Source organism: Panthera tigris, chromosome C1 (genome assembly GCF_018350195.1).
Source record: "Panthera tigris isolate Pti1 chromosome C1, P.tigris_Pti1_mat1.1, whole genome shotgun sequence".
In the NCBI taxonomy this organism is placed as follows: Eukaryota; Metazoa; Chordata; class Mammalia; order Carnivora; family Felidae; genus Panthera; species Panthera tigris.
Window position 1 is genome coordinate 98,367,264 of NC_056667.1, and position 27,829 is coordinate 98,395,092.

Genomic DNA, 27,829 nt, shown 5'->3' on the forward strand with positions numbered 1-27,829 from the left:
AAAAGAAGTCTGAAAACAAAAAATTAAACCCACATTTGAAGGGCAGGGACCCAGCTTAGTCTTCTCAGAATTGCCTCTGTGAACCCAGCGGGTATTCCCTAGGTCAGCCCTTCCCCAGTCCTTCTGAGGAGTGTTCCAAGTGTTTCCCACATCCATCAGACTTCCTGGTTCTTTCTGCCTATTAATATCAGCTCCCTTTTCCTCCAGTTTTTCCCAGACTGCATGTGATTGACTAGTCATTTCCTAATTATTCCTCTGACCTGTTTTCTCTGCCTGCTGGCTATGAAACTAGGATGATCATTTTGTCCAAACTGGGACACTCTGGAGAGTGGATATGGGTGGGTGGGGGGAGCAGTGGTGGATGGCCACCTTTCCTGTAACCCTCCTCGTTCCCATGCCCTACCCCCGTTTGCATGTCCGTACTCCTCACAAACGTCATGTTCCTCATTCCTATTTATATGCCTGACCCTTTAATCGCCAGTTAGTTGACTTTAACTAAATGGGCAAACTTCTCAGATCATAAAGCCCTAGGTCTCCATGGCTATATTAATTCATAGCCATGAGAACATTTGACACAAAACCCATGAGAACATTTGGCAAGAAATATTCACATGGTCATTTCTGTACTATTCTCTATAGTAACCACACTGTCCAGTATGGTAGTTACTAGCCTCATGTGGCTATTTAAATTTAAATCAGTTAAAGTGAAATAAATTAAAAATCCAGTTCCTCGGGGTGCCTGGGTGGCCCAGTCAGTTAAGCATCCAACTTCAGCTCAGGTCATGATCTCATGGCTCATGAGTGTGAGCCCCACCCACATCAAGCTCCGTGCTGACAGCTCAGAGCCTGGAGCCTGCTTCAGATTCTGTGTTTCCCTCTCTGTCTGCCCCATCCCTGCTCGCACTCTGTCTCTCTCTCTCAAAAATAAACATTAAAAAAAAAATCCAGCTCCTCATTCTCACTAGCCACGTTTCAAGTGCTCATAGCCACAGGCATCTAGCAGCTTCCATACTGGACAGCGCAATTATAGAACATTTCCAGCATCTCAGAATGTTCCGGTAGGGAGCACTGCTCTACAGGAGCCTGTGCTTCCTCCACTGTGGGATTCATGATTATAGGTCCACTAAGCCATGGCATCTTTAAATTCTGCCCCCCACCCAGAACTTACTGACTTCCCCCCCTTTTTGTATTCCTTTCAGGAACGTTGGGCTTGGAACTTGTTCTATGTTCTCCCGAGTTGGTGGGATTATTGCTCCCTTCGTCCCCTCACTGGTTGGTTTGTACCTCCTAGTTTTGTTTTTCTCGATCCTCTGCTTTGGAAATGCTTATGCTTTTGAGTAGAAAGGGGTAAGGAACAGTTGCCACTTACGATCAGCCTGACCCAAGTGTGAACCTTGTACCTTCTAGATTAAGGAGCCTTTTAGGTGACGGATCCCTCGGGGCAGATGGACTCGTACCAGAGGCTCTGACTGTTTGCTTCTCTGTATTTACTGGAGGGTTAGCTAATGCCAGCTTGCCCCTTCCCGTCTCCATTCGTAGGTTAGTCACTTAGCGAATATTTTTTAAGCTTCGGCTGTGGACTGGGCTCTGTGCTGAGCACTTCAGCACACATCGTCTCATGTACTATTCACAGCCACCGTGTGAGGCAGCATTATCGTTACCCTCTAATAAAGATGAGAAATGCAGCAGAAGCAGATTAACTTGCCCGATGGCACACCACTTAGAATAAGAAAACTAGGGGCGCCTGGGGGGCTCAGTCGGCTAAGCCTCCGACTTCGGTTCAGGTCACGATCTCACGGTTCGTGAGTTCGAGTCCTGTGTCGGGTTCTGTGCTGACAGCTCTGAGCCTGGAGCCCACTTCACAGTCTGTCTCCCTCTCTTCCTGCCCCTCCCCCACTCGCACTCTGTCTCTCTCTCTCAAAAATAAATAACCATGAAAAAATTTCTTAAAAAGAAAATTAGAAGAGGAAATATGCCTAGCAGTGTGTCTATTAAGAGTTTCTAGCATTTTCTAAAGTTCATGGTCAAAAGATAGACTAAACGGCAGTTCTGAAGATCCTTCCTGAACTTGACACATTCAGGTTCTGTGACAGAATCCGTGGAGCCCTACGCATGTCTGTGCTTGGTCTGACCTGTGGCCTTGCCAGCCAGGACTCGGCAAAGGCTGACTAGACTGGGTGTGCGGATAGCTGTTCGTCACTCGGGCAACTTTTCTCAGCACTCCTTAGCAATGCTGGCGGGCCAGGTCCACGGACCCAGCGGGGTTCCCGCAGCACCAGCCCAGAGGGCCCTTGCCTTCACTCAGGATAGAAGTCCAACACGAGCCAGCGGGAGGTGAAAGCAGCATTTACTGGGGATACAGAGAGAGCAGATACACACAAGAGTGAGTGTCCGAGAGACTCAGAAAGGAAAGGAGAGAGTCTCATCGTTGTTCAGGGTCAGGGTTTTTCTTGAGGACAGGGCTCTGGGGGTACGTGTCCTCTCAGGCAGCCAGGAACCGGTTGGATCAAGGATGAGGGGCCAGGTGTTACACCTTGGAGCCAGGGTATCTTGGCCATGAACTGTCTACCCCAGGGGTCTGGAATATGCGTGCGATAGCTTCCCCTGGTCATTCTCACTTGCCCCTTCCTTAGATGTTATCTGTTCTAGAGAAATCATTAACTCCTTGTCCCTTACAAGGACATATGCTGTTTACATTACAAGGCATGTGTAAAGTGGAGTGAGGGTACAGGTCCTAGGAAGACTAGAAACAGGTAAAGCAGCAAAGCCATGAAACAGCTTTCTCTCTCCCCGGGTCCCTTCGGTTTCCCTGTCTCACTAGTACAGGAGGATGTCTTGGAAAAGCCTTTCCTTTCTTTCTTTTTCTGAGTTCACTTCCTTCTCATGAGTATCTCTTTCCGTGTTTCATGCTTAATTTTACGTTACAAGACCATCCTCTCATACGGATTTGCTCCGTTCTGCAAAATGTATCTGACACCAGGTGTTTGTCTCTAAAGATCTCCGACTTTGGATGGCCCTCCTAGAACGTTAGAAAACCCAGCACTCTGTCTCTCCTGATCCCTGCTCAGTTGAGAAGAGATCAAAGTGTTGTGTCTCCCTTGATTCAGCAACACACCCACAGTGTTGGACGTGTGTTTCCATGTGGGTGGCAGAGGTGAGATTCTCCCCTCCCCGCTCCCCATCACCTCCACTCCCCCCTGCCCTCTTCTCGATCATCTCCATCGTCTTTACTTCGGAAAAATCAGGAACTTATTAAATCCGAGAGGAGATCCTAACTAGTTGTGGTCTCATCCACAGAGTTTGGAAGCCCAAATGAGAAGATGATAATACCATTCTTGTGCAGGAATTTAAGAATGTTAATCAGCTCAGAAAGGCCCAGAGCAGCATCCCAAAGACAGTTTTCTGTGTTATCTTTGAACCTGTGTGTGCCTAAAAATTTTTTTTTTGACGTTTATTTATTTTTGAGACAGAGACAGAGCATGAGTGGGGGAGGGGCAGAGAGAGAGGGAGACACAGAATCTGAAGCAGGCTCCAGGCTCCGAGCTGCCAGCACAGAGCCCGACGCGGGGCTCGAACTCACGGACCGTGAGATCATGACCTGAGCCGAAGTCGGAAGCTTAACCGACTGAGCCACCTGGGTGCCCCGAACCTGTTTGTGTTTAAAGAAACTGTGTAAATATTCCCGAGAATGTCTTTTGGATCTCTGACGCAATGCTTGAATTACCTTGTTCGGTTCAGGTAGTTTCCAAACCACACGGGTGTGCTAGGTTCTTCAGGCTTCTCTTTTTCTTTTCGGGGTGTTTACACCCTTAACCCCTGTCTTCCTGGTTACGGTGCTGAATGAATGAGTGAGCATACGTGGGATTGTTTGGCCGATTCCAAGGCTGAGAACGTCAAAGTTCATCAGGCGCGAGTATCTGGGGAGTCTCCTAAGTGAAAAGTACGTGGAGATCCCCGTGTTATAAGCGAGTCACCTGAAGCAAAAGCAGTACCCACCCCACTCCTTCTGATCCCCATACCTCTGCTGCCTTTTTATGTTCTCGCTCTCCCTTCTGTGTGGCCGAGCAACCACTCGGTGATTTTCCAGGGTATCTCTCGTTGGGGAACAAGTGGCTGACAGCACATTCTAGTGGGGAGGCGCGAGTTGGGTAGTAAATGTGGCAGCTCCTTGGTCATAAGACTACTGATGTCATGTGCTGGGAAACGAATACTGAGTTTTTGTATGTTTTTTGTTCTACTCCCTGCCCCCACAGAAATATGTGCAGTGGTCCTTACCCTTCATTGTCTTTGGAGCCACCGGCCTGACTTCGGGCCTCCTGAGTTTATTATTGCCAGAAACCCTTAACAGCCCATTGCTAGAGACATTTTCTGACCTTCAGGTGTATTCATATCGGAGGCTGGGGGAGGAGGCGTTATCTTTACAGACCTTGGATCCCCCACAGGTATGGCGGTAGTTTTTTTTTTTTTTTTTTTAACGTTTATTTATTTTTGAGACAGAGAGAGACAGAGCATGAACGGGGGAGGGGCAGAGAGAGAGGGAGACACAGAATCGGAAGCAGGCTCCAGGCTCCGAGCCATCAGCCCAGAGCCCAACGCAGGGCTCAAACTCACGGACCACGAGATCGTGACCTGAGCTGAAGTTGGACGCTTAACCGACTGAGCCACCCAGGCGCCCCAACAGTTGATTTTTTGAAAGAAATAAAGATGGCTCGTGATTCATTTACTTTCTTAGAACACTTTAGGGCCAATTCTTAGGGGAAATAGATGTCATAAAAATGCATCTGTCTGTCGAATGGCAAATAATAATTTGGTCCTTGCTCTCCTTTCCTATTTCAGTCTTCAGACAAGGAGAACACTTTAGGGAGTGAGAGTGAGGAAGAGGAGGAGTTTTTCGATGCGGATGAAGAAACACAGATGATTAAGTGAAGAGCCCCCGAGCCCCCGTCACAAGCAGATGATCTCCTTGCCTCTGGTCAAGGCAGGCTCTTCTGGGAAACTTCAGAGAGTTGTCGAAATACAGGCTTGAACATACATGGAAGGTACTCACTCCTTATGGGCTCGTTGTTTTCATGCACCAAGGAAGATGGAGAAGACATCGCTTGAGAGAAACATCACCATATCAGGGGAACAGTCGTCCAGAGTTCACGTTCAGTTCAGAACCTTGACATCTGGCCAGGTAGCTCAAATCCACATGCTGGAGGGGAAAGCTAATTTGTTTCTGGAAGTCTGATCGTGTTGCTTATCTTTCCTCCTGACCTAAAGGCAGACATGTAAAATTTCTTCTCACCACACTAGTGGGATAAGAGAAACCACCCTTCACATCTCATCTTAATACCATATCTGACGCCTCCCCCCTTACCATTTGTGCCTCACTCACCAGGAATCTCTTGAGGCAGATTGGCGTTAGCATTTCACTTTGGTGCCAGAGGAAAAGCATTGAGAGGTGACTGTGTGTGGCCTGAGGCCTCCAGCTTTACCCTAACTGATGAGACCTGGGTCCTCAGCTTGGTTCCCAGGCTAATGGTTGGCTTGAACTCCTTGTGCCGTTGGTCCCACAGACAATCCATTCGGAAAAGCCAACTGTATTGAAGGGATTCTCTCAGAGCCAAAGGCATGGCTGCAGCTGCTTGTTCACTCCCTTTGACACTCAACTTGGGTCATTTCTTCAGTTACGACTTGTGTGCACCTCCAGGAAAATTTCCATCTCAGATTCTAGTACCAGCAATAACTTCAGAACTGTGTCAGTAAGTGAGGAAGCTTTTTAAAATGGAGGGCAGTTAAAAAATGACATGTTGAGGGGTGCCTGGGTGACTCAGGCAGTTAAGCGTCCGACTTTGAGTCAGGTCATAATCTCTTGGTCCGTGGGTTCGAGCCCGATGTTGGGCTCTGTGCTAACAGCTCTGAGCTTGGATCCTGCTTCAGATTCTGTGTCTCCCTCGCTCTCTGACCCTCCCCCGCTCATGCGCTCTCTCTCTCTCTCTCTCTCTCTCTCTCAAAAAGAAATAAACATTAAAAATTTTTTAAAAAGTGACATGTTGAGCACTTGGATGTTAGGGGGGAAAAGGTACTTTTTTAAAAAAAATTTTTATGTTCATTTATTTTTGAGACACAGAGCATGAGCAGGGAAAGGACAGAGAGAGAGGGAGACACAGAATCAGAGCAAGTTTCAGGCTCTGAGCTGTCAGCACAGAGCCCGATGCAGGGCTCGGACCCACAAACCCGTGAGATTGTGACCTGAGCCAAAGTTGGACGCTTAACTGACTGAGACACCCAGGTGCCCCAAAAGGTGCCATTTTTTACAAGGAAGAAAAGAACGTGACCTTTCACAATTTTGTGTTCTATTTTGGGCATTGTGCAACGAGGCACTTGGGTAACATTTAAGAGCTTGAACACTTCTAGTCCCAGATCAGTCTCTGCCTGTTTAGTCAGAGTGGAAAGCAAGTAATTTCATAGGAAATGGTTTTCTGCGAAGTACCACCAACTTTCAAATAAATCGGTCGCACTTAGTTTTCTAAAATCATATGCTGAAAATCTGTTTCCCTAGAAACTTGAGTGCTCTCTCAAATAGGAGTGGTACTAACCTGGAGTCAACAGGCTTGCGCAGCATTGCTTTTGGTCACTTTCCCAACAAGGAGCATTTCTGTTTCTTCAGAATTTCTCTTTCTACTAGCTCTTGGAGAGAAGGGAATTGCATTGGAAGTAAAGAGAAGACGTCATTGTGACTGCTTCTGGAAATCTTGGGGGCATCCCCCCCAGTTGGCTCTGACACTTCCCTGTCCTCTTCCACATTAACCTCATGGTTTGCACTATATTACCGTCCACCTTTGTGTTCAGGTATTTTTCTGTCCTTTATGCCCTTGATCATGTTTTAAGTTCTTCATAAATAAGGGCCATCTTTACTGCTGTTTGTTTCTCTCTGCCATGCCCAGAAGAATATGGGCCCTAGACCCAGTGAGGACCTAATAAATGTTACTGTTCCTAGCCATCAAGAAAACGGTGGAATTCTTTGCAGTATCATTTTTATAAATCCCAGATCAGGCAAATCTGACCCAAACCCCCAAACTGTGGAATCCTGCCTGTCTTTCTCTGGCAAATGGAGACCCTGCCCACCACGAGGAGAGGAAGAGAGAAAGAACTTACAAGGACACTTAGAAGCTCTTTTTAATGGTCAGGTGTTAAAAATAAAACAACGATCTAGCATATATGTGCTCTTTGGTCAGTTAGCACGGCCTTTGCATTAGAAGAGGAATACATCCCGTTATAGAAAATTTGGAAACTAGAAGGTAAAAAAAAAAAATATGTCACTCGTAGGCCCAACGCCCAGAGGCAACCAGTGTGGTGGCTTTGTTCTAACTGAAGACCAGTTGGGAACCCATCTCTCGGTTGGCACTGGGGTTCCCTCTGCCTCTGGCTAAATAGAGGAGGATTCTATTAGCCCCATCCCTGGGTATCGTCTTTTCCCAGCTATGGGGTGGAAGAACGGAAGGAGGACACACAGTTTGAACACATGTTACTTAAACAGGCCGGGCAGGTGATCAGCTGCTCGTGTCAGCTAATTAGGTAGTCATTTCTTTCTAGATGGTCTTCTGGGGAAGTTTAATAATTACTGTGTGTTCACTGTACTGCCTTTTATAAAATCAGATTTTGTTTCCTTTTGGTATTAACTGTCAAAGACTGCACATGTGTGTATTCGCATTGAGTAAATGATCAGAAAGCTAATTTACAGGTAACATAATTTGTTTGTGCAGGTGATTGGTAAAAAGCATCCTTTTAATGTTTTTATTGCATTCAAAATTAAATTTCTTTTCTCCTCACAAGCAGCTAGAGAAATGTAAGACGCTTAAAGGTCAAAGGTCTTATAACAGCTGGTTCGGAACCTTGGTACCACACTGATATGTTAAAAGATACTGCGCTGTAGTTTCCTGATTTGGTGAGTGAAAACCACTGCCCGTTGAAAATGCAGTATTTGTCATTTGGCTGCTTTCGAGCAATATGGACATTCTTTAGTATTTAAAAATGAGCAAATAGGGACGCCTGGGTGGCTCAGTCAGTTAAGCGTCTGACTTCAGCTCAGGTCATGATCTCCTGGTTGATGGGTTCGAGCCCTACGTTGGGCTCTGTGCTGACAGCTCAGAGCCTGGAGCCTGTTTCAGATTCTATGTCTCATTCTCTCTCTGCCCCTCCCCCACTCGTGCTCTGTCTCTCTGTCTCTCAAAAATAAATAAACATTAAAAAAATTTTTTTAAAGGAGCAAATAAACACGATACAACAAAAAAGCACATGAACGTGTCTGGGGCACGGCTTACGTGAATATAATCTGGGCAGGTGTTTTTGTGGAGGTCAAATTGATGAAGATACTGTTAGTAGATTTATATTCTCAACAAAAACATGGAAATAATTGTCACTAATATATCAGAATTAAAATACAGCTCTCCAGTAGGACTTAGTCCTCTGTTATAAATTCTTATTAGATTATTGGTTCTGAAATTAGAACAGTATCTATAAAGGATTTTTTTTAAATAAACTGCAGGTATTTAGGCTTCCTATTAATTTAATAAAGAATCACAAAGCATAGGTCTATTTTGTTGTTAGAGAATGACTCAGGATGTATAGTAGCATCTTTGACAAACTGGGCAAATACAGAATCTGCTGGAAATTACGGGTGGTATATGTAGCAGGGGCTGTAGCAAGAGAGTCATGGCCCAATAGCTAGGGCACAACAGGTAACTATAAAAATATTTTTAGAGAGAAAAATGCAAAGATAATACAGTGTTGGAAAATTCACCTGTGTCACATATTAAAGGAGAAAGAACTTAATGATTACCTCAATATATATGTAAATATTATTTGGCAAAATTCACCTATTCAAAATAAAAGGTATTAGCAGATGATGAATCAAAGGAAACTTCCTTAGCAAACTAAGGGATATTGTAGAAGACGTGATGAATTAGCACACAGTGTCTCTACACCTTCCTGGGACCTTGGCCTCCAAACTTTCTTGATCATGACCCACAATAAGAAATGTTTTCTTTTTTAATTTTTATATATATTTTCTTTCTTCCTCTTATTCTTACTTTCTCTTTCTGTTATCCCTTATTTATGTGTTTAAAATATTTTTTTTACTTTCAACCTTTTATTTGGTAGCATTTTTTTTTGGTATTTTAGTTTAATTTTTTAAATTTACATCCAAATTAGTTAGCATATAGTGCAACAGTGATTTCAGGAGTAGATTCCTTAATGCCCCTTCCCTGTTTAGACCATCCGCCTTCCCACAACCCCTCCAGGAACCCTCTGTTTGTTCTCCATATTTAAGAGTCTCTTCTGTTTTGTCCTCTCCCTGTTTTTATATTATTTTTGTTTCCCTTCCCTTGTGTTCATCTGTTTTGTCTCTTAAAGTCCTCACGTGAGTGAAGTCATGATTTTTGTCTTTCTCTGACTAATTTCACTTAGCCTAATACCCTCCAGTTCCATCCATGGAGTTGCAAATGGCAAGATTTCTTTCTTTTTGATTGCCGAGTAATACTCCATTGTACATATGCCATACAATATGCCTTCTTTATCCATTCATCCATCGACGGACATTTGGCTATTGTTGATAGTGCTGCTATAAACATTGAGATGAATGTGTCCCTTCGAAACAGCACACCTGTATTCCATGGATAAATGCCTACTAGTGCAATTGCTGGGTCGTAGGGTAGTTCCAGTTTTAATTTTTTGAGGAACCTCCATATTGTTTTCCAGAGTTGCTGCACCAGTTTGCATTTCCACCAGTAGTGCAAAAGAGATGATCTTTCTCCGCATCCTCGCCAACATCTGCCATTGCCTGAGTTGTTCATGTTAGCCATTCTGACAGGTGTGAGGTGGTATCTCATTGTGGTTTTGATTTGTATTTCCCTGATGGTGAGTGATGAGTATTTTTCCATGTGTCTATTAGCCATCTGGATGTCTTCTTTGGAGAAGTGTCTATTCATGTCTTTTGCCCATTTCCTCACTGCATTATTTGTTTTTTGGGTGTGGAGTTGGATAAATTCTTTCTAGATATTGGATACTAACCCTTTATCTGATATGTCATTTGCAAATATCTTCTCCCATTCCGTTGGTTGCCTTTTAGTTTTGCTGAGTATTTCCCTTGCTGTGCAGAAACTTTTTATTTTGATGAGGTCCCAGTAGTTCATTTTTGCTTTTGTTTCCCTTGCCTCTAGAGATGTGTTGAGTAAGAAGTTGCTGCAGTCAAGGTCAAATAGGTTTTTGCCTGCTTTCTCCTCTAGGATTTTGATGGCTTCCTGTCTTACATTTAGGTCTTTCATCCATTTTGGGTTGATTTTTGTGGTATAAGAAAGTGGTCCAGGTTCATTTTTCTGCATGTCGCTGTCCAGTTTTCCCAGCACCACTTGCTGAAGAGATTGTCTTTATTCCATTGGATATTTTTTCCTGCTTTGTCAAAGATTAGTTGGCCATACATTTGAGGGCCCATTTCTGAGTACTGTATTCTGTTCTATTGAGCTATGTGTCAGTTTTTGTGTCAGTGCCATACTGTCTTGATGATAACAGTTTTGTAATACAACTTTGAAGTCCAGAATTGTGATGCCTCCTGCTCTGGCTTACTTTTTCAAGATTGCTTTGGTTATTTGGGGTCTTTTCTGGTTCCATACAATTTTTAGGATTGTTTGTTCTAGCTCTGTGAAGAATGTGGGTGTTACTTTGATAGGGATTGCATTGAATATGTAGATTGCTTTGGGTAGTATTGACATTTTAACAATATTTGTTCTTCCTATCCAGGAGCATGGGATATTTTTCCATTTTTTTTGTGTGTCTTCTTCAATTTCTTTCATAAGCTTTCTATAGTTTTCAGTGTATAGATTTTTCACCTCTTTGGTGAGATTTATTCCTAGGTATTTTTTGGGTTTTGGTGCAATTGTAAATGGGATCAATTCCTTGATTTCTCTTTCCGTTGCTTCATTATTGGTGTGTAGGAATGCAACCAATTTCTGTGCATTGATTTTATATCCTGCCACTTTGCTGAATTCATGGATCAGTTCTAGCAGTTTTTTGGTGTAATCTTTTGGGTTTTCCATATAGAGTATCATGTCATCTGCAAAGAGTGAAAGTTTGACCTCCTCCTGGCCAATTTGGATGCCTTTTATTTCCTTGTGTTGTCTGATTACAGAGACTAAGACTTCCAATACCATGTTAAATAACAGTGGTGAGAGTGGACATCCCTATCTTGTTCCTGACCTTAGGGGAGAGCTCTCAGTTTTTCCCCATTGAGGATAATATTAGTGTTAGGTCCTTCATATATGGCTTTTATGATCTCGAGGTATGCTCCTTCTATCCCTACTTTCTTGACGGTTTTTATCAAGAAAGGATGCTGTATTTTTTCAAATGCTTTCTCTGCATCTATTGAGGGGATCATGTTGTTCTTGTCCTTTCTTTTATTGATATGATGAATCACACTGATTGTTTTGTGGATATTGAAACTGCCCTGCATCCCAGGTATAAATCCCACTTGGTCATGATGAGTAATTTTTTTAATGTATTGTTGGATCTGGTTGGCTAATATCTTGTTGAGGATTTTTGCATCCATTTTCATCAGGGAAATTGGCCTATAGTTCTCCTTTTTAGTGGGGTCTTTGTCTGGTTTTGGAATCAAGGTAATGCTGGCTTAATAGAAAGAATTTGGAAGTTTTCCTTCCATTTCTATTTTTTGGAATGGCTTCAAGAGAATAGATGTTAACTCTTCTGTAAATGTTTGGTAGAATTCCCCCTGGAAAGCCATCTGGCCCTGGACTCTTGTTTTTTGGGAGATTTTTGATTACTAATTTGATTTCTTTACTTTTGGTTATGGGTCTGTTGAAATTTTCTATTCCTGTTTCAGTTTTTGTAATTTATGTTTCCAGGAATTTGTCCACTTCTTCCAGATTGCCCATTTTATTGGCGTATAATTGCTCATGATATTCTCTTATTATTTTTATTTCTGCTGTGTTGGCTGTGATCTCTCCTCTTTCATTCTTGATTTTATTTATTTGGATCCTTTCCTTTTTCTTTTTGATCAAACTGGCTAGTGGTTTGTCAATTTTGTTAATTCTTTCAAAGAACCAGCTTCTGGTTTCATTGATTTGTTCTACTGGTTTTTTTGGTTTTTGTTTTTTTGTTTTTTGGTTTCGATAGCATTGATTTCTGCTCTAATCTTTATTATTTCCTGTCTTCTGCTGGTTTGGGGTTTTATTTGCTGTTCTTTTTCCAGCTCTTTAAGGTGTAAAGTTAGGTTGTATATCTGAGAACTTTCTTCCTTCTTTAGGAAGGCCTGGATTGCTATATACTTTCCTCTTATGACCGCCTTTGCTGCATCCCAGAGGTTTTGGGCTGTGGTGTTATCATTTTCATTGGCTTCCATGTACTTTTTAATTTCCTCTTTAGCTTCTTGGTTAGCCCATTCATTCTTTAGTAGGATGCTCTTTAGGCTCCAAGTATTTGTTATCTTTACAAATTTTTTCTTGTGGTTGATTTCAAGTGTCATAGCATTGTGGTCTGAAAATACGCACGGTATGATCTCGATATTTTTGTACTTGTTGAAGGCTGATTTGTGTCCCAGTATATGATCTGTTCTGGAGAATGTTCCCTGTGCACTGGAGAAGACTGTATATTCTACTGCTTTAGGATGAAATGTTCTGAATCTATCTGTTAAGCCCATCTGGTCCAGTGTGTCATTCAAAGCCATTGTTTCCTTGTTAATTTTCTGTTAGATGGTCTGTCCATTGCTGTAAGTGGGGTGTTGAAGTCCCCTACTATTATGGTATTATTATCAATGAGTTCTTTATGTTTGTGATTAATTGATTTATATATTTGGGTGTTCCACATTTGAAGCATAAATGTTTACAATTGCTAGGTCTTCTTGGTGGATAGACCCCTTAATTATGATATAATGCCCTTCTTCATCTCTTGTTACAGTTTTTATTTTAAAGTCTAGATTGTCTGATATAAGTATGGCTACTCTGGCTTTCTTTTGTTGACCATTAGCATGATAGATGGTTCTCCATCCCCTTACTTTCAATCTGAAGGTGTCTTTAGGTCTAAAGTGGGTCTCTTGTAAACAGCATATAGATGGATCTTGTTTCTTATCCATTCTGTTACCCTGTGTCTTTTGATTGGAGCATTGAGCCCATTGACATTTAGAATGAGTACTGAAAGATATGAATTTATTGCCATTATGTTTCTCATAGAGTTGGAGTTTCTGGTGGTGTTCTCTGGTCCTTTCTAGTCTTTGTTGCTTTTGGTATTTATTTATTTATTTATTTAGTCAGTCAGTCAGTCAGTCTGTTCTCCCCTCAGAGAGTCCCCCTTAAAATTTCTTGCAGGGCTGGGTTAGTGGTCACAAACTCCTTTAATTTTTGATTTTCTGGGAAACTTTTAATCTCTGCTTCTATTTTGAATGACAGCTTTGCTGGATAAAGAATTCTTGGCTGCATATTTTTCTGATTCAGCACACTGAATATATCCTGCCACTCCTTTCTGGCCTGCCAAGTTTCTGTGGATAGGTCTGCTGCAAACCTGATCTGTCTTCTCTTGTAGGTTAAGGACTTTTTTCTCTTGCTGCTTTCATGATTCTTTCCTTGCCTGAGTATTTTGTGAATTTGACTATGATATGCCTTGTTGTTGGCCGGTTTTTGTTGAACCTTATGGGAGTCCTCTGTGCTTCTTGGATTTTGATGTCTGTGTCTTTCCCCAGGTTAGGAAAGTTTTCTGCTATGATTTGCTCACATAATCCTTCTACCCGTTTTTCTCTCTTTTCGTCTTTGGGGAACCCTATGATTCTGAGGTTTTTCCTTTTTTTTTTTTTTAGGTTTTTAAATGTTTTGCTGGTTTATTGAGATATAATTGGCATACAGTAAACTGCAATATTGAAATATACAATTTGATGAAATTTATTATAGGTGTACAACATGCAGCCATCACCACAATCAATATAATGACCATATCACCCCTAAAAGTTCTCAGATGCCTTCGTAATATATCCTTTTCCATTCCTAACTGCTTCCTAATCCCAGGCAACTATTGATCTTTGTCACTATAGTTTGCATTTTCCATATTTTTATGTAAATGGAATCCTGTAGTACATACTTTTTTTTGGTCTGGCTTCTTTTTTCCATCATAAATATTTTGAAAATCATCCATATTGTTGTATATTTATAGTTTGGTTCTTTTTATTGCTGACTAGCTTTTCGTTGTATGGATATACCACGCTTTGTTATTCAGGTGATAATGAGTTTCCAGTTTTTGGCTATTGCAAATAAAACTGCTGTGAATAAACAAGTCCTTGTGTATACATAAAGTTTCCTTTTTTGTGGGTAAATACCGTTAGTCAAACAGCTAGGTTGTAGAGTAGGTATATACTGATTTTTTTTTCAATATATGAAATTTATTGTCAAATTGGTTTCCATACATCACCCAGTGCTCATCCCAAAAGGTGCCCTCCTCAATACCCATCACCCACCCTCCCCTCCCTCCCACCCCCCATCAACCCTCAGTTTGTTCTCAGTTTTTAAAAATTTTTTTTTAACGTTTTATTTATTTTTGAGACAGAGAGAGACAGAGAATGAACGGGGGAGGGGCAGAGAGAGAGGGAGACACAGAATTGGAAGCAGGCTCCAGGCTCTGAGCCATCAGCCCAGAGTCCGACGCGGGGCTCGAACTCACAGACCGCGAGATTGTGACCTGAGCTGATGTCGGATGCTTAACCGACTGAGCCACCCAGGCGCCCCGTTCTCAGTTTTTAACAGTCTCTTATGCTTTGGCTCTCTCCCAGATGTTTTTCCTTTTTAATGAATCACTGATTTCTCTAATTCTTAAGTCATGCTCTTTTGCCTTAGTCTCCCTCTTTTTTTTCTGGTTCGTTATTCTCCATAAGTTTGTCCTCTATATCACTGATTCACTGCTCTGCCTCATCCATCCTTGCCAGGGCAAGGCATCCATTAGAGATTGCATCTCAGTTATAGCGTTTTTTATTTCATCCTAACTAGCTTTTACTTCTTTTATCTCTGCAGAAAGGGATTCTAATCTATTTTTGAACCCAGCTAGTATTCTTATTATTGTGATTCAGAATTCTGGTTCAGACATCTTGCTTGTATCTGTGTTTATTAAGTCCCTGGCTGTCATTTCTTCCTACTCTTTCTTTTGGGGTGAATTCCTTTGTTTCATCATTTTGAAGGAAGAAAAGAAATTAGTAAGGTAAAAAAATTAAAAGCAACACACACACACACACACACACACACACACACACACACAAAATCAATAAAGGAAGCTAGATCCTAGGTGTGTTTTGGTCTGGTTGTTGAAAGGAGCTTGACAGATTAGAGAAACGGGGCGGGGCGGGGGGGGGAGGAAAACTGAAAATTTGATAAAATGAATAAATAGAATAAAATGGAGTGATGGAAGTAAAATAGAACTTGAAAATTTAAAAAAAGTAAAAAAATAGTGGAAAAAAATAATATTTTTAATAAAAATTGAAAATAAAAATAATTTTTTTCTCTTTCTGAATTCAAGAAAAAGAAAAGAAATTGAATAGATGGACTAGTGAACAGACTGAAATACGATTGAAATTACACTATTTTCCCCTAGAAGTCAAACTATGAAGCACTTTATAGTCCATAAACTAAGCAAGTGGAGAGATTTGTCATGTTTCCGAAGAGGGAGGTTGGCCCAGTTGGGCGGGGCTCAGTGTAATGGCTCCTTTCTCCACTAGATGGCGCTGCTTAGCTTACCAGGGTGGATTGTTGTGTCCCGTGTCGGTGCGTATATGCGCATGCGTGGGAGGGGCAAAAATGGCGTCACCCAGCTACCCTGTCTCTTGTCGCGCACCCATCCTTTGTCATTGGCTTCCGGCGGCTCCCCACTTTTATACCCTCCATGACCAAGTCATCAGGGTTCCAGGCGGCACTTCCCTCCTGAGTTTTATCTCAGATGAGACTGTGTTTCCCGACCCCTCACTTCCGAGGGACCGCGGCTCTGACCCGCCCCGCCCCTCTGCGGGAGGGTCTCACGGAGCACTGGCCGGGTGCCGCCGCCCCCAGGAATGTTGGCTGGACCGTGCTGCTGACCCCCAGAGACTGCGGCTGGGCTGGGTGCCCGCCGCCCCAGAGAAAGTTCCTGCGATCGGGTGGCAGCAGCGTTTCAGGGATTATGGAAAATCTCAATGCACATCTGGCTTCACCCCCAGCGACCTTGTTCCAGCACCAGCGAATGCGATTGTTCTCCGGGGTCCGCTGGGACCGGGTGGCCGCACAGCCTCTACCGAATGTCCTCCCAGCAGGGGAACCGCCTCTCCTCTTGTGGCCTGAAGAGCCCCGGACCCCACTCTGCTCCTGGGGATTCGCCCTTCCCACCGGAGCACCGCCAGGTATCAGCTGCAGAGTTGCAGACTCTGCGCTCCCTGTTTATAGTCTTAATGGAATTTAAACCCTCTCCTCTCCTTTCTCCCTTTTCAGTTCAGTCTCTGCAGCTGTTTCCACTTTTCTGCTTTCTCTCCAGCTGTTTTTTTTTTGGGGGGGGGGGGTGCTTTTCCCGTATTCTCCCCCATCTGCATCCTCTCTCTGCAAGGAGAAACAACTCCCTGCCCTCTGTGGCTTCTCTGCTGAGTTCTGTGGTTCAGGTTGTGCATATTGTTGTGTCAATCCTCAGATCAGTTTTCTAGGTGTGGAGGATGGTTTAGTGTTGGTCTGGTTGTGTTTCATGGACCCGAGAAGCAAAAAAAAAAAAAAAAACAACCTTCCATTCTCTTCTGCCATCTTGGCCCCTCCCCCTAAAATATTTTATATATATGTGTGTGTGTGTGTGTATATATATATATGAATAAGTATTGTTTCACAGAAGTTTTATATATATAGTTATAGTATATATTACATATATATAGAGAGAGAGAGAGACCCTTAATGAAACTATTCTTGCTAGGTACACTGATAACTTATATTCTGTTCTATTTCATTTTTTAAAATACCATTTATGACCCACTAGTAGAAATCAATTATTGAAAATAAATCGATTATTGAAATCAAGAAATTAATTTCATAACCCACTAATAGGTTGCCACCCATAGTGTGAAACCTGTTAACTGCTCTGTTCTGCAAAGGTTTTAAAGCTAAAATGTACTCTTCCCATAGTCCCTTACAGCCAGGCTTCTAGGTGTGATTTAGTGTCCATCCGTCAGCGACAGCTGGAATTTGGAAGATGGGAGTGATGTAGAGGCCATGCGTGTGATGTGTTGGTTTTTTTCAGCTGGGTTCCGCAGTGACCGAGGCGCTTGGTTTTGCTGAGGCAATCTCAGCAGCATCATTGACAAGGGCAACTTTGGTTAACATCTTACCAAGATTTTAGATAGAACATAGATTGAACAAGATAGAACCTAGATAGAACAAGGTTTTAACATAGAAGCTGGCAAAATAATTCTAGTATTTGATTGGAAAATAAAGATCCAAAAATATTCACACTGAATGTTTCATAATCCTGAAAGATAAGAGCAAGCAGAGGGACTTGACTTCCCAGATACCGAAACTTATGGAGAATCTGTAGTGTTGATGCAGCAAAAGCAAGTGGAACAGCTGAACATAATAGAGATCCCAGAACAAGACCAAGCATATAAAACAGTTTGGCGTTTTTAAAAGATGGCTTCACGAGTCAGTGGGAAAAGAGCAAACTATTCAGTTGTTGATGTGAGAACTACTGGGTTTCCATATCAAAGAAAACAAAATTAGATCCTTTCTTCTCACCGTAATAAAAGTAAATTCCAAGTGAGTTACAGACCTAAATGGAAAAACAAAAACCCAAAACTTTACAACTATTAGAAAGTGATAAAGAAAAATATTCTTATGACCTTGTGGGATAGAAGGATTTCTCAGATAAAAAGTGAAAATTACAAATCACTAAAAAAATTAATATGATTGATTATATCTAAATTTAAGTTTTCCTTCTACATGACTAAACATACCACAAAGTTCAAAGAAGAGCAATAAATTAGGAAAAAATATTTGCCACTTCTGTATGAGATAAGGATTAATATTCAGAATATATCAAGAGTAAGTACAGCAAATTACCAATATCAAGAATCAAAGCATAGACCTCACTACAGATCCTCTAGGTTGGTGAGACATTATTATGAACAACTTTATTCCAGTAAATTCTACAATTTAGATGAAATGGAGAAATACTTTGAAAGACACAAACTGCTAAAGCTTACCCAAGAAGAAATATGTAACCTGAATATTCAGCCTCTATCAATGAAAGAAATTGACGTCCCAGTTATAAATCTTTCCACAAAGAAAGTTCCAGGTCCAGCTGGCTTTACTTGTGAATTCTACCAAGTATTTAAGGGAGTAATGTTACCAATTCTACACAGTCTTTCAGAAAATAGAGGAGAGGGATACATTTCCTACCTCATAGAAAGACCTAAAAGATTTACCAAAAAGCTGCTACAACTAAAAAATTGTATAAGGTGTATGGATATAGTCAATATGTAAAAATCAATTGTATTTCTATGTCATAGCAACGAATAATTGGAAATTAAAATGAAAATGTACCTCATTTCAGCTGATTACAAGCAAAACAGTAAGAATTTTATAATTAGATTGCCTGGGTATGAATCAGAACCCTGTCATTTATTAGATGTGATCTTCAATAAAATTTAAGATTTTTCTTTAAAAAAAACCCTGCAAATTAGAAAGAAAAGTAATAGGAAATTTACAAAAATTCACAATTTTTGTTAGGCAGTTCACAGATGAAAAGATGCTCCAATTCACTGGAGGGTCAGAGAAATGTAAATTGAAACAACATAAAGATATAATTTTAAATCTGGTAGATTGGTGAGGGAGAGTCATAAAATCTAATTTTAAAGATACAAAGAAAAAGAAATTCACTTACATCCTCATAGAAGCATAAATTCATTCATCAACTGGATTGTTAATAGAGTCAGATTGAAAATGTACAGAAATTGTGCTCCTATGTATTTATCATAGAACAGTTTTCAGATATTGGGGTCTCTGCCATCAGCGCAGAGCCTGCTTCAGATCCTTTGCCCCCCTCCCTCTTTGCCCCTCCCCACTCATGCGTGCTGTATCTCTCAAAAATAAATATTTGAAACAAAAGAATAGATTCTGATGGAATTGCTTTGCTCCAAAATACAACTTCAAGAAATTGAATGAGATGATTGTGTAAGATGGGCAAAAAATGCACACTCAACTCGGAGGAGAGTTTAATAAATGAGAGATTTATCAACATGTGGGCAGAGCCTCCAGAAACCACAGAAGAGAAGTCAGTATGCGGAAGGAAGCCCACTGATAACAGCGGACACAGTGATCACAGGGGCTCGGGATCCAGAGAGGCAAACAGGAGACCCTTCGCACTGGGAGGCACTTGAGAGTTGGTGAATATCCATCACATCAGATCATTAGGGTCTTAAAATCACTGAAGCCAAGCTCTTATTGCAGGTGGTAACACAACAGACTCATTTGCTTCCTCGAGCCACTTCAATTATTATAGATGCACTTCATACTGCAAATGTTTGCTTTCCTATTTGCTGTTGCAGGCGGCTCGCATCCGCTTAATTGTGTAGCACGATTCAGTGATACGTTTTCGGAGATAAAAGAAGGAGGGCTGGAACGTGTTTTACACTGCCTACAGCTGGAGTGTGGTCTGCCACTCGTCCGTCCCTCCCTTCCCCACGCTCATTCTTTCGGTGGGCACTGAAGAAATGCTGACAACATCAAGGATGGGATCTCACCACATTGCTGAGCCTTTGTGAGGAAATGAAGATTGATTGTCACCAGCAAATAGTTCGAAGCCTCATGATTCCCCCCACCCCGCACACTAATTTCCTTGATAATAGCAAATAGAAAAACAGTGATCTGAAATGAGTTGTTATGTTTACAATATTCTTGCCTCTTACGCAGCGTAGATTGGAAAGATTAATTCTCAAGTGTATAAGGAAGAAAATTAGCAGAGAGCAGCAGTTCACTTTCAAATAATCTTCTTTTCAATGTATTAGTTATTGTAATTAGTTTTTCCATCTTAGTTTCCCCTGAATGGACACTATGGCCAAGGGAGAGGAGGAGAATGAAGAGTATTTTGCTTCTACAGGAAGTACGGCAACAGAAGAGACCAGTGGTAAGGAAATGCCAACCACACTAACTTCCATAAAGACTCCCGAGGTCCCTCTTTGCTGACTTAAGTAATGGAGTGTGGTATCTGTTTCCTGTTGCTCTAACAAATTATCACAAACCTAGTGGCTTTAGAAAACACAAGTTTATTCTAGAACAGTTCTGGAGGTCAGGCTACAAGATGAGTCTTCAGGGGCTAAAAGGAAGATGTCAGTGGGGCTAGTGGCTTCTGAATTCTCTAGGGAAGACTCCATGCTTTGTCTCTTGCAGTATCCAGAGACTGCAGTATTCCTTGGTCCTGGCCTCATCACGCCGGTCTCTGCTTCTGTGGCCGCCTAGCGTTCTACTTCTGACCTTCTCTCCCCCCCCCCCCCCCCGCCTTCTAAGGACCTTGGTGGTTACATTGGGCTCACCTAGATGATCCAGGCTAATCTCCCCCTTTCAAGATCCTTACCTTAATCACATCTGTAGAGTCTCTTTTGCCATAAAAGGTAACATTTACAGGTTTTGGGGATTAGAATGTGGGTGTCTTTGGGGACAATTATATAGCTAATCACAGGTGTTTTTTAAGTGTGTGCCATCAAGGGATCCCAAGTAGACAGGACGTGCTGGCTCATTAGTGTATAACTGTAAGTCCTGTGGGGTAACCTCGCCGTTGTTGGAGAAGCCAGACCCAGACCATGGGTAACAGTTTGAAATGTACATTTATTGCTGATTTTATTGACCCAGTTAGTTAAGTCTGAAGTCTTTCACTTACTGTTTGAAGATTGAACCACTTACAACAGAATTTAAACCTACTGAAACTTTGTTTCCGAGTTTTATTTGTTGCTGTGCCTCAACAGTTTCTAGCAATTTCTCATCGAAATCAATTCTATTATTCCCTCTACCTTTGTTATGTGCCCTTAGGCATCCTATACTTTTCCATTATAGCACTTACTGTATAATGTAATAAATGATGATGTCTTCCCTAGGTCGTTCATAGGCCATAAGCTCTGTGAAGACGGGGGACATGTCTTTCTTCTGTTTTTACTACATGCTAGCTCACTGCACTGAACCCTGGGTGTCATAGGCATTTAAATGATTTTGAAGGAATGCATGAATTTCTCACCACTCCTCCTTATCAACTCTACTGCTACACTGCGTTCAAAAGCAAACAAGGACTGTTATCTTATTCATCTTAGTAACTAAGAACTAGCACAGTATTTGGGACACAGAGGATGTTTTAAATGAAAGCCCAGACACAAGTCAAGATTAGCTTAACTGACCTATCAGGTAATGTACTCAAAAGGAATATTCTTCTCCAAAACTAACTTGACAAGGGGTCTGTGGGTTGCTTAGCTCTGAGAAAGCTACTTACAGACGACCAGAAAGACCATTCCACTTTAACCTTCTTGCTATCTAATCTCACCATTCTGTAAAAAATTAGAATTAGGACTAGAATATATTCGAGAGCAATGATCCCCCTTAACAAGGTCCGAGATGCCTATTCTGAAAATGGAAGTAAGCAAACAAGGGTTGATTATTAAATAATCCTGTCCACAAAATAACAAGAAATAACAAGTGTTGGTGAGGACGTGGAGAAAAAGGAACCCTCGTGCACTGTTGGTGGGAATGCAAACTGGTGCAGCCTCATCATGGAGGTTCCTCAGAAAATTAAAAATAGAACTACTATGTGATCCAGAACTCCACTATGGAAAATTTATCTAAAGAAAATGAAAACACTAACTCAAAAAGATATATAGCCAAAATATAGGAGCAACCTAACTGGCCATCCATAGATGAATGGATAAAGAAGATGTGGCATACATATGCAATGGAATATTACTCAGCTATAAGAAAGAATGAGATCTTACTATTTGCAACAACATGAATGGACCTAGAGGTATTATGATACATGAAATAAGAGAAAAATACCATATGATTTTACTTATATGTGGAACCTAAAAGACAAAACAAAAAACAAAAACACGTCCATAAATATAGAGAACAAACTGATGTTTGTTGGCGGGGGGGTGGGGGGGGGGCAACATGAGGGAAGGAGAGTAGGAGGTATAGGCTTCCAGTTATGGAATGAGTAAGTCATGGGGATGGAAAGTACTGCATAGAGAATATAGTCAATGGTATTGTAAAAAAAATTAATAATCTTGTCAATGTATTTATAAATTTATTACCAAAATAACCATTCATCCTAGAGTACCAACATCCTAGAGTTGTAGAATAAATGAATTTGGTGATTTTTTTTAACTGAAACATTTCCCTGCCTCCATAGAGAGGTAATGTATTATCTTAATTCCTCAACTAAGGAATTTTTGGTACAACCATCAGATCTCCTAAAATAACTCATCTAAAGGAAACATTTTAGAAATGGTATCAGTTTCATTCCAGGCATTTGAGGGAGCAGCACATTCAGAAAAAAAAAAAAATCATTAGGAGTTGGATCAGTGTCTAGATTTTTCTGTTTGCTTGGTAGCTGAGAAGCTGGCTCTTGCGTGTTGCCTAATATATAGGTTACCTTTGATTTATCCAAGGAGTGCTTGGTCAAAAGAATGAATACATACATGAAGACAACTGTCAATAAAGCCTAAGGGGAAAGTTAGACAATAGATAGCTGTCTTTATTCCTCCAGTCCACTGCATCCCAGAAGAGGCTACTCATTAATTTATGAATAGCTCCCAAAACATCTTCATTTTGTTGTGAAGAGACAATTTTCTCACGGCGAAAGAATTTATAATCTTCCCAATCCAGTCCATCCGGAGAGGGATGTGGCTTGATAAGGAGTCAGCTGTAAGGAGAAAGGGGACTAGGTAAAAGGTTTTACGACAAGGGGTCATAAAATGGCATTCAGTGAGAAACAGAGTGGGCACCGAAGCTTTGTGTGTCTCAGTTTCCTTTCAAGCATTTCAAACCACCCCACATAGCTTCAAGTTTATCCTAGGAAGATGTACGTACACAAGGTATCAAAAAATTTCCTTAACTAGTTTCTAGTATTCCAAAGATAGTTTTGGAGTGGGGAGGAGGAATCACATTTATTTATTCATCAAATATTTTGAGTACCTACTATGTGCTGCATTCTCTTCTAGGTTCTATGTTAAAAGAGGTAACGTGTGTTGAGCATTGTCCTAAGACTTTGCATTCCTTGGCATATCTAATCCTCAGAAGAAAACTATGAAATGTGTGCTATTGATTCCATTTTATGGATGAGAAAACTGAGGCTCTAGTTAAGTAACTTTCCCAAGCCATGCAACTAATAATTGGCAAAGCCTGGATTATCTGACTTTAGAGATCACTTGTTAAGTCACTCTGCTGTATACTGCTACGATTCTTGAGGGGTTTTGATTCTAGCCAGCCCTTAGGTTTCCATGGGCTGTTCAATGACAATAATGGCAGTGAGGATGGCAACTGCCATGCATTGAGTGCCATGCTCCATATGACCATGTGAAATACATTCTATGGTTATGTCATACTTCTCAGAACAACTCTATTAAGTAGGTTTATAATGCCTCCTCTGTTGATGAAGATAATAAACTTGGAGTTCATTAAATAGCTTTTTTTTTAATGTTTATTTTCAAGAGAGAGACAGAGAGAGAGGCACAGAGTGCAAGCACGGCAGGGGCAGAGAGAGGGAGACACAGAATCTGAAGCAGGCTCCAGACTCTGACTGTATGTGACTGCTAGGTCTAGATCCCCTTTTGTCTTCTGCCAAGGTCCATCAGCTTAGTTACCCCTTCTGGTCTGCCTCCTGTGAAAGAGAGTTAATTCAAGAGAAAAGGGGACACTTCTCTTTCAAAGAGGGTTTCAGGACAAGTTCAGGGCACGAACAGTAAGTTGAGAACAGACACTGGTGGAATCCTTATGAAACCAAGACAGAACTTTTTTTTTTTTTTTTTTTTGAGTGTGAGTGTAGTTGACCCACATTGTTACATTAGTTTCAGGTGTCCCACAAGTGATTTGCCAAGTGTATACATGATGCTGTGTTCACCACAGGTATAGCTACCATCTGTCCCGTTACATCATTACATCGCTATGACAGTATCACTGTATTCTTTATGCTCTGCTTTCTGTTCCTAGGACTTACTCATTCCATAACTGGAGGCCTGTATCTCCCTCTCTCCTTCACCGATTTTGGCAACCATCTGGCAACCATCAGTTTGTATCTGTATTTATAGTTCTGATTCTGCTTTATGTCTGTTTGTTCATTATTTTTTTAGATCACATTTATTTTTTTAATTAATTGATTTTTTAATTTGCATCCAAGTTAGTTAGCATATAGTGCAACAGTGATTTCAAGAGTAGATCCCTTAATGTCCCTTACCCATTTTGTCCCTCCCGACTCCCACAACCCCTCCAGCAACCCTCTGTTTGTTCTCCATATTTAAGAGTCTCTTCTGTTTTGTCCCCCTCCCGGTTTTTATATTATTTTTGCTTCCCTTCCCTTAAGTTCATCTGTTTTTATCTTAAAGTCCTCATATGAGTGAAGTCATATGATATTTGTCTTTCTCTGACTGACGAATTTCGCTTAGCATAATACCCTCCAGTTCCATCCACATAGCTGCAAATGGCAAGATTTCATTCTTTTTGATTGCCGAGTAATACTCCATTGTACATATATACCGCATCCTCTTTATCCATTCATCCTCTGATGGACATTTGGGCTCTTTCCATACTTTGGCTATTGTTAGTGCTGCTGTGTCCCTTCGAAACAGCACACCTGTATCCCATGGATTAATGCCTAGTAGTGCAATTGCTGGGTCGTAGGGTAGTTCTAGTTTTAATTTTTTGAGGAACCTCCATATTGTTTACCAGAGTGGCTGCACCAGTTTGCATTCCCATCAACAATGCAAAAGAGATCCTCTTTCTCCGCATCCTCTCCAACATCTGTTGTTGCCTGAGTTGTTCATGTTAGCCATTCTGACAGGTGTGAGGTAGTATCTCATTGTGGTTTTGATTTGTATTTCCCTGATGGTGAGTGATGAGCATTTTTCCATGTGTCTATTAGCCATCTGGATGTCTTCTTTGGAGAAGTGTCTATTCATGTCTTCACTGGAAGAAATGGGTGTTGAGTTTGATAAGTTTTTTATAGATTCTGTGTACTAACCCTTTATCTGATATGTCATTTGCAAATATCTTCTCCCATTCCGTCGGTTGCTTTTTAATTTTGCTGATTGTTTCCTTCACTGTGCAGAAGCTTTTTATTTTGATGAAGTCCCAATAGTTCATTTTTGCTTTTGTTATTCTTGCCTCCGGAGACACGGTGAATAAGAAGTTGTTGCGGCCAAGGTCAAAGAGGTTTTTACCTGCTTTCTCCTTGAGGATTTTGATGGCTTCCTGTCTTACGTTTAGGTCTTTCATCCATTTTGGGTTGATTTTTGTGTATGGTGTAAGAAAGTGGTCCAGGTTCATTTTTCTGCATGTCGCTGTCCAGTTTTCCCAGTACCACTTGCTGAAGAAATTTGTCTTTATTCCATTGGATATTCTTTCCTGCTTTGTCAAAGATTAGTTGGCCATACATTTGTGAGTCCATTTCTGAGTTCTGTATTCTGTTCTATTGAGCTATGTGTCAGTTTTTGTGCCTGAACAATACTGTCTTGATGATTACAGCTTTGTAATACAGCATGAAATCCAGGATTGTGATGTCTCCAGCTTCAGTTTTCTTTTTCAAGATTGCTTTGGCTATTTGGGGTCTTTTCTGGTTCCATACAAATTTTAGGATTGTTTGTTCTAGCTCTGTGAAGAATGCTGGTGTTATTTTGATAGGGATTACATTGAATATGTAGATTGCTTTGGGTAGTATCTACATTTTAACAATATCTGTTCTTCCTATCCAGGAGCATGGAATCTTTTTCCATTTTTTTGTGTCTTCTTCAATTTCTATCATAAGCTTTCTATAGTTTTCAGTGTGTAGATTTTGTTACCTCTTTGGTTAGCTTTATTCCTAGGTATTTTATGGCTTTCGGTGCATAGATCACATTTATGAGTGAATCATATAGTATTTGTCTTTCTAGTCTGACTTAGTTCTCTTAGCATAATACCCTCCAGGTCTGTCCATTCTGTCTCAAATGGCATGACCTCATCTTTTATGGCTGTGTAATATTTCATTGTATATATGCCACATTTTGTTTATTAATTCATCTATTGATGGACCCTTAGGTTGCTCCCATGTAAATGGGAGCTTGGCCCACAAGACTGTGATCCATTAGGCTGCTTGGCTATTGCAAATAATGCAGTGAACATAGTGGTGCATATATCTTTTTGAGTTAGTGTTTTCATTTTCTCTGGGTAAATACCCAATAGTGAAATTATTGAATCATATAGTATTTCTTCAAAAAAACCTTTTTAATGTTTGTTTAATTTTGAGAGACAGAGACAGAGTACAAGTGGGGGAGGGGCAGAGAGCGAGAGGGAGATACAGAATCTGAAGCAGGCTCCAGGCTCTGAGCTGTCAGCACAGAGCCCGACACAGGGCTCGAACCCACGAACTATGAGATCATGACCTGAGCCGAAGTTGGATGCTCAACTGAGCCACCCAGGTTCCCCTACAGTATTTCTATTTTTAATTTTTTGAGGAACCTCCTTATTGTTTTCCACAGTGGCTGCACCGATTTATATTCCCACCAACAGTGCATGAAGATTCCCTTTTTTCCACATCCTTGCCAATACTTGTTGTATCTTATATTCTTGATTTTAGACCAAGTCTCAGACATTTTGATTGGGCTCCTTCTCCAGCAGACCATTTTAAGGAAGATTCTCCCTATATTTAGAACCGTTGAGATTTTTTTTTTCTCCAGAATTAAATGAGTCAATATTATGGATTGAGAAGCTTGTCAAAATTCAGACTTCTCATTAATGGGCCAAATCCAGTTATGAGCTCATAGAGGAAATGGAAAAGTTTTCCATGTCTGTAGGGGACCCTTTGGGATTACTTTCATTATTCACTCTAGGGCTGCTATTAACCTGACATTCCACCTAGTATATTCAAGAAAGATTTACTGGGGCCTAATCTGTGCCAGGCATTGTAGTAGGCTTGACATTGTCAGAAAACAGTGAGGTGGGTTGCTCAAGCAGTGAGCCTTCCCAGAGTCTTTGACCTACATGGGATGTGGGAGGGGTTGATACAGCAAAGGTGAAAAGGCCTGGGGCACCCAGGGGGTGGGGGGGGGCGGGAGTTAGAACTTCTGGGATCCAAGTTTAGGAAACTGGTTAGTAACAGCAATGGATCTTTTTCAAGGAAGAATTTCTTAAGAAGTAAAATCTCAGGCCAAGGCTTCTACCCATGATTTCAAGGGAAGCCCAAGTCATATAGCCTCTAGGTTATCCCTCCCCATATGCCTTTAATTATGCCAATAATTAAAATTAATCAACAGCCTAAAACCTGTTAGGAGAAGAAGCTTGCTGCTAACAGCAGAAGGAACCATAAACATTTTCTAGTATTAGCCACATTTCAAAGCCCAGAGCAAATGACCAGGCTTCCCCAACTTCACCACTTTTTCCCCACATTCGTATTTAACATCTTTATTTGATGTTTAATAAATTTTAGCTTTAGGGCAGTTCAAAATATTCCCAAAAGATATTTTAAGTATCTTCTATGGTATTCACAGTATCACATGACTATGGCTTTGGAATCAGGGAAACTTCTCGTTGTCATTTCCTCCTTCTTTAACATGAAATGTCAATAATACCATCTTTACTGT

General features: G+C 41.1%; 1 protein-coding gene across 1 annotated transcript in view; it reads left to right on the forward strand.

Annotated features, from left to right (window-relative positions):
* Nucleotides 1–5,744, forward strand: part of SLC22A15 (solute carrier family 22 member 15) — an 80,854-nt gene extending 75,110 nt beyond the window's left edge. The window contains exons 10-12 of the mRNA XM_042993809.1: nucleotides 1,200–1,272; nucleotides 4,254–4,442; nucleotides 4,837–5,744. Of these exons, the coding sequence (XP_042849743.1) occupies nucleotides 1,200–1,272; nucleotides 4,254–4,442; nucleotides 4,837–4,926 (352 nt within the window). The 3' untranslated portion in view covers nucleotides 4,927–5,744. The remainder of the gene's footprint in view (nucleotides 1–1,199; nucleotides 1,273–4,253; nucleotides 4,443–4,836) is intronic.
* Nucleotides 5,745–27,829: the final 22,085 nt, after the last annotated feature.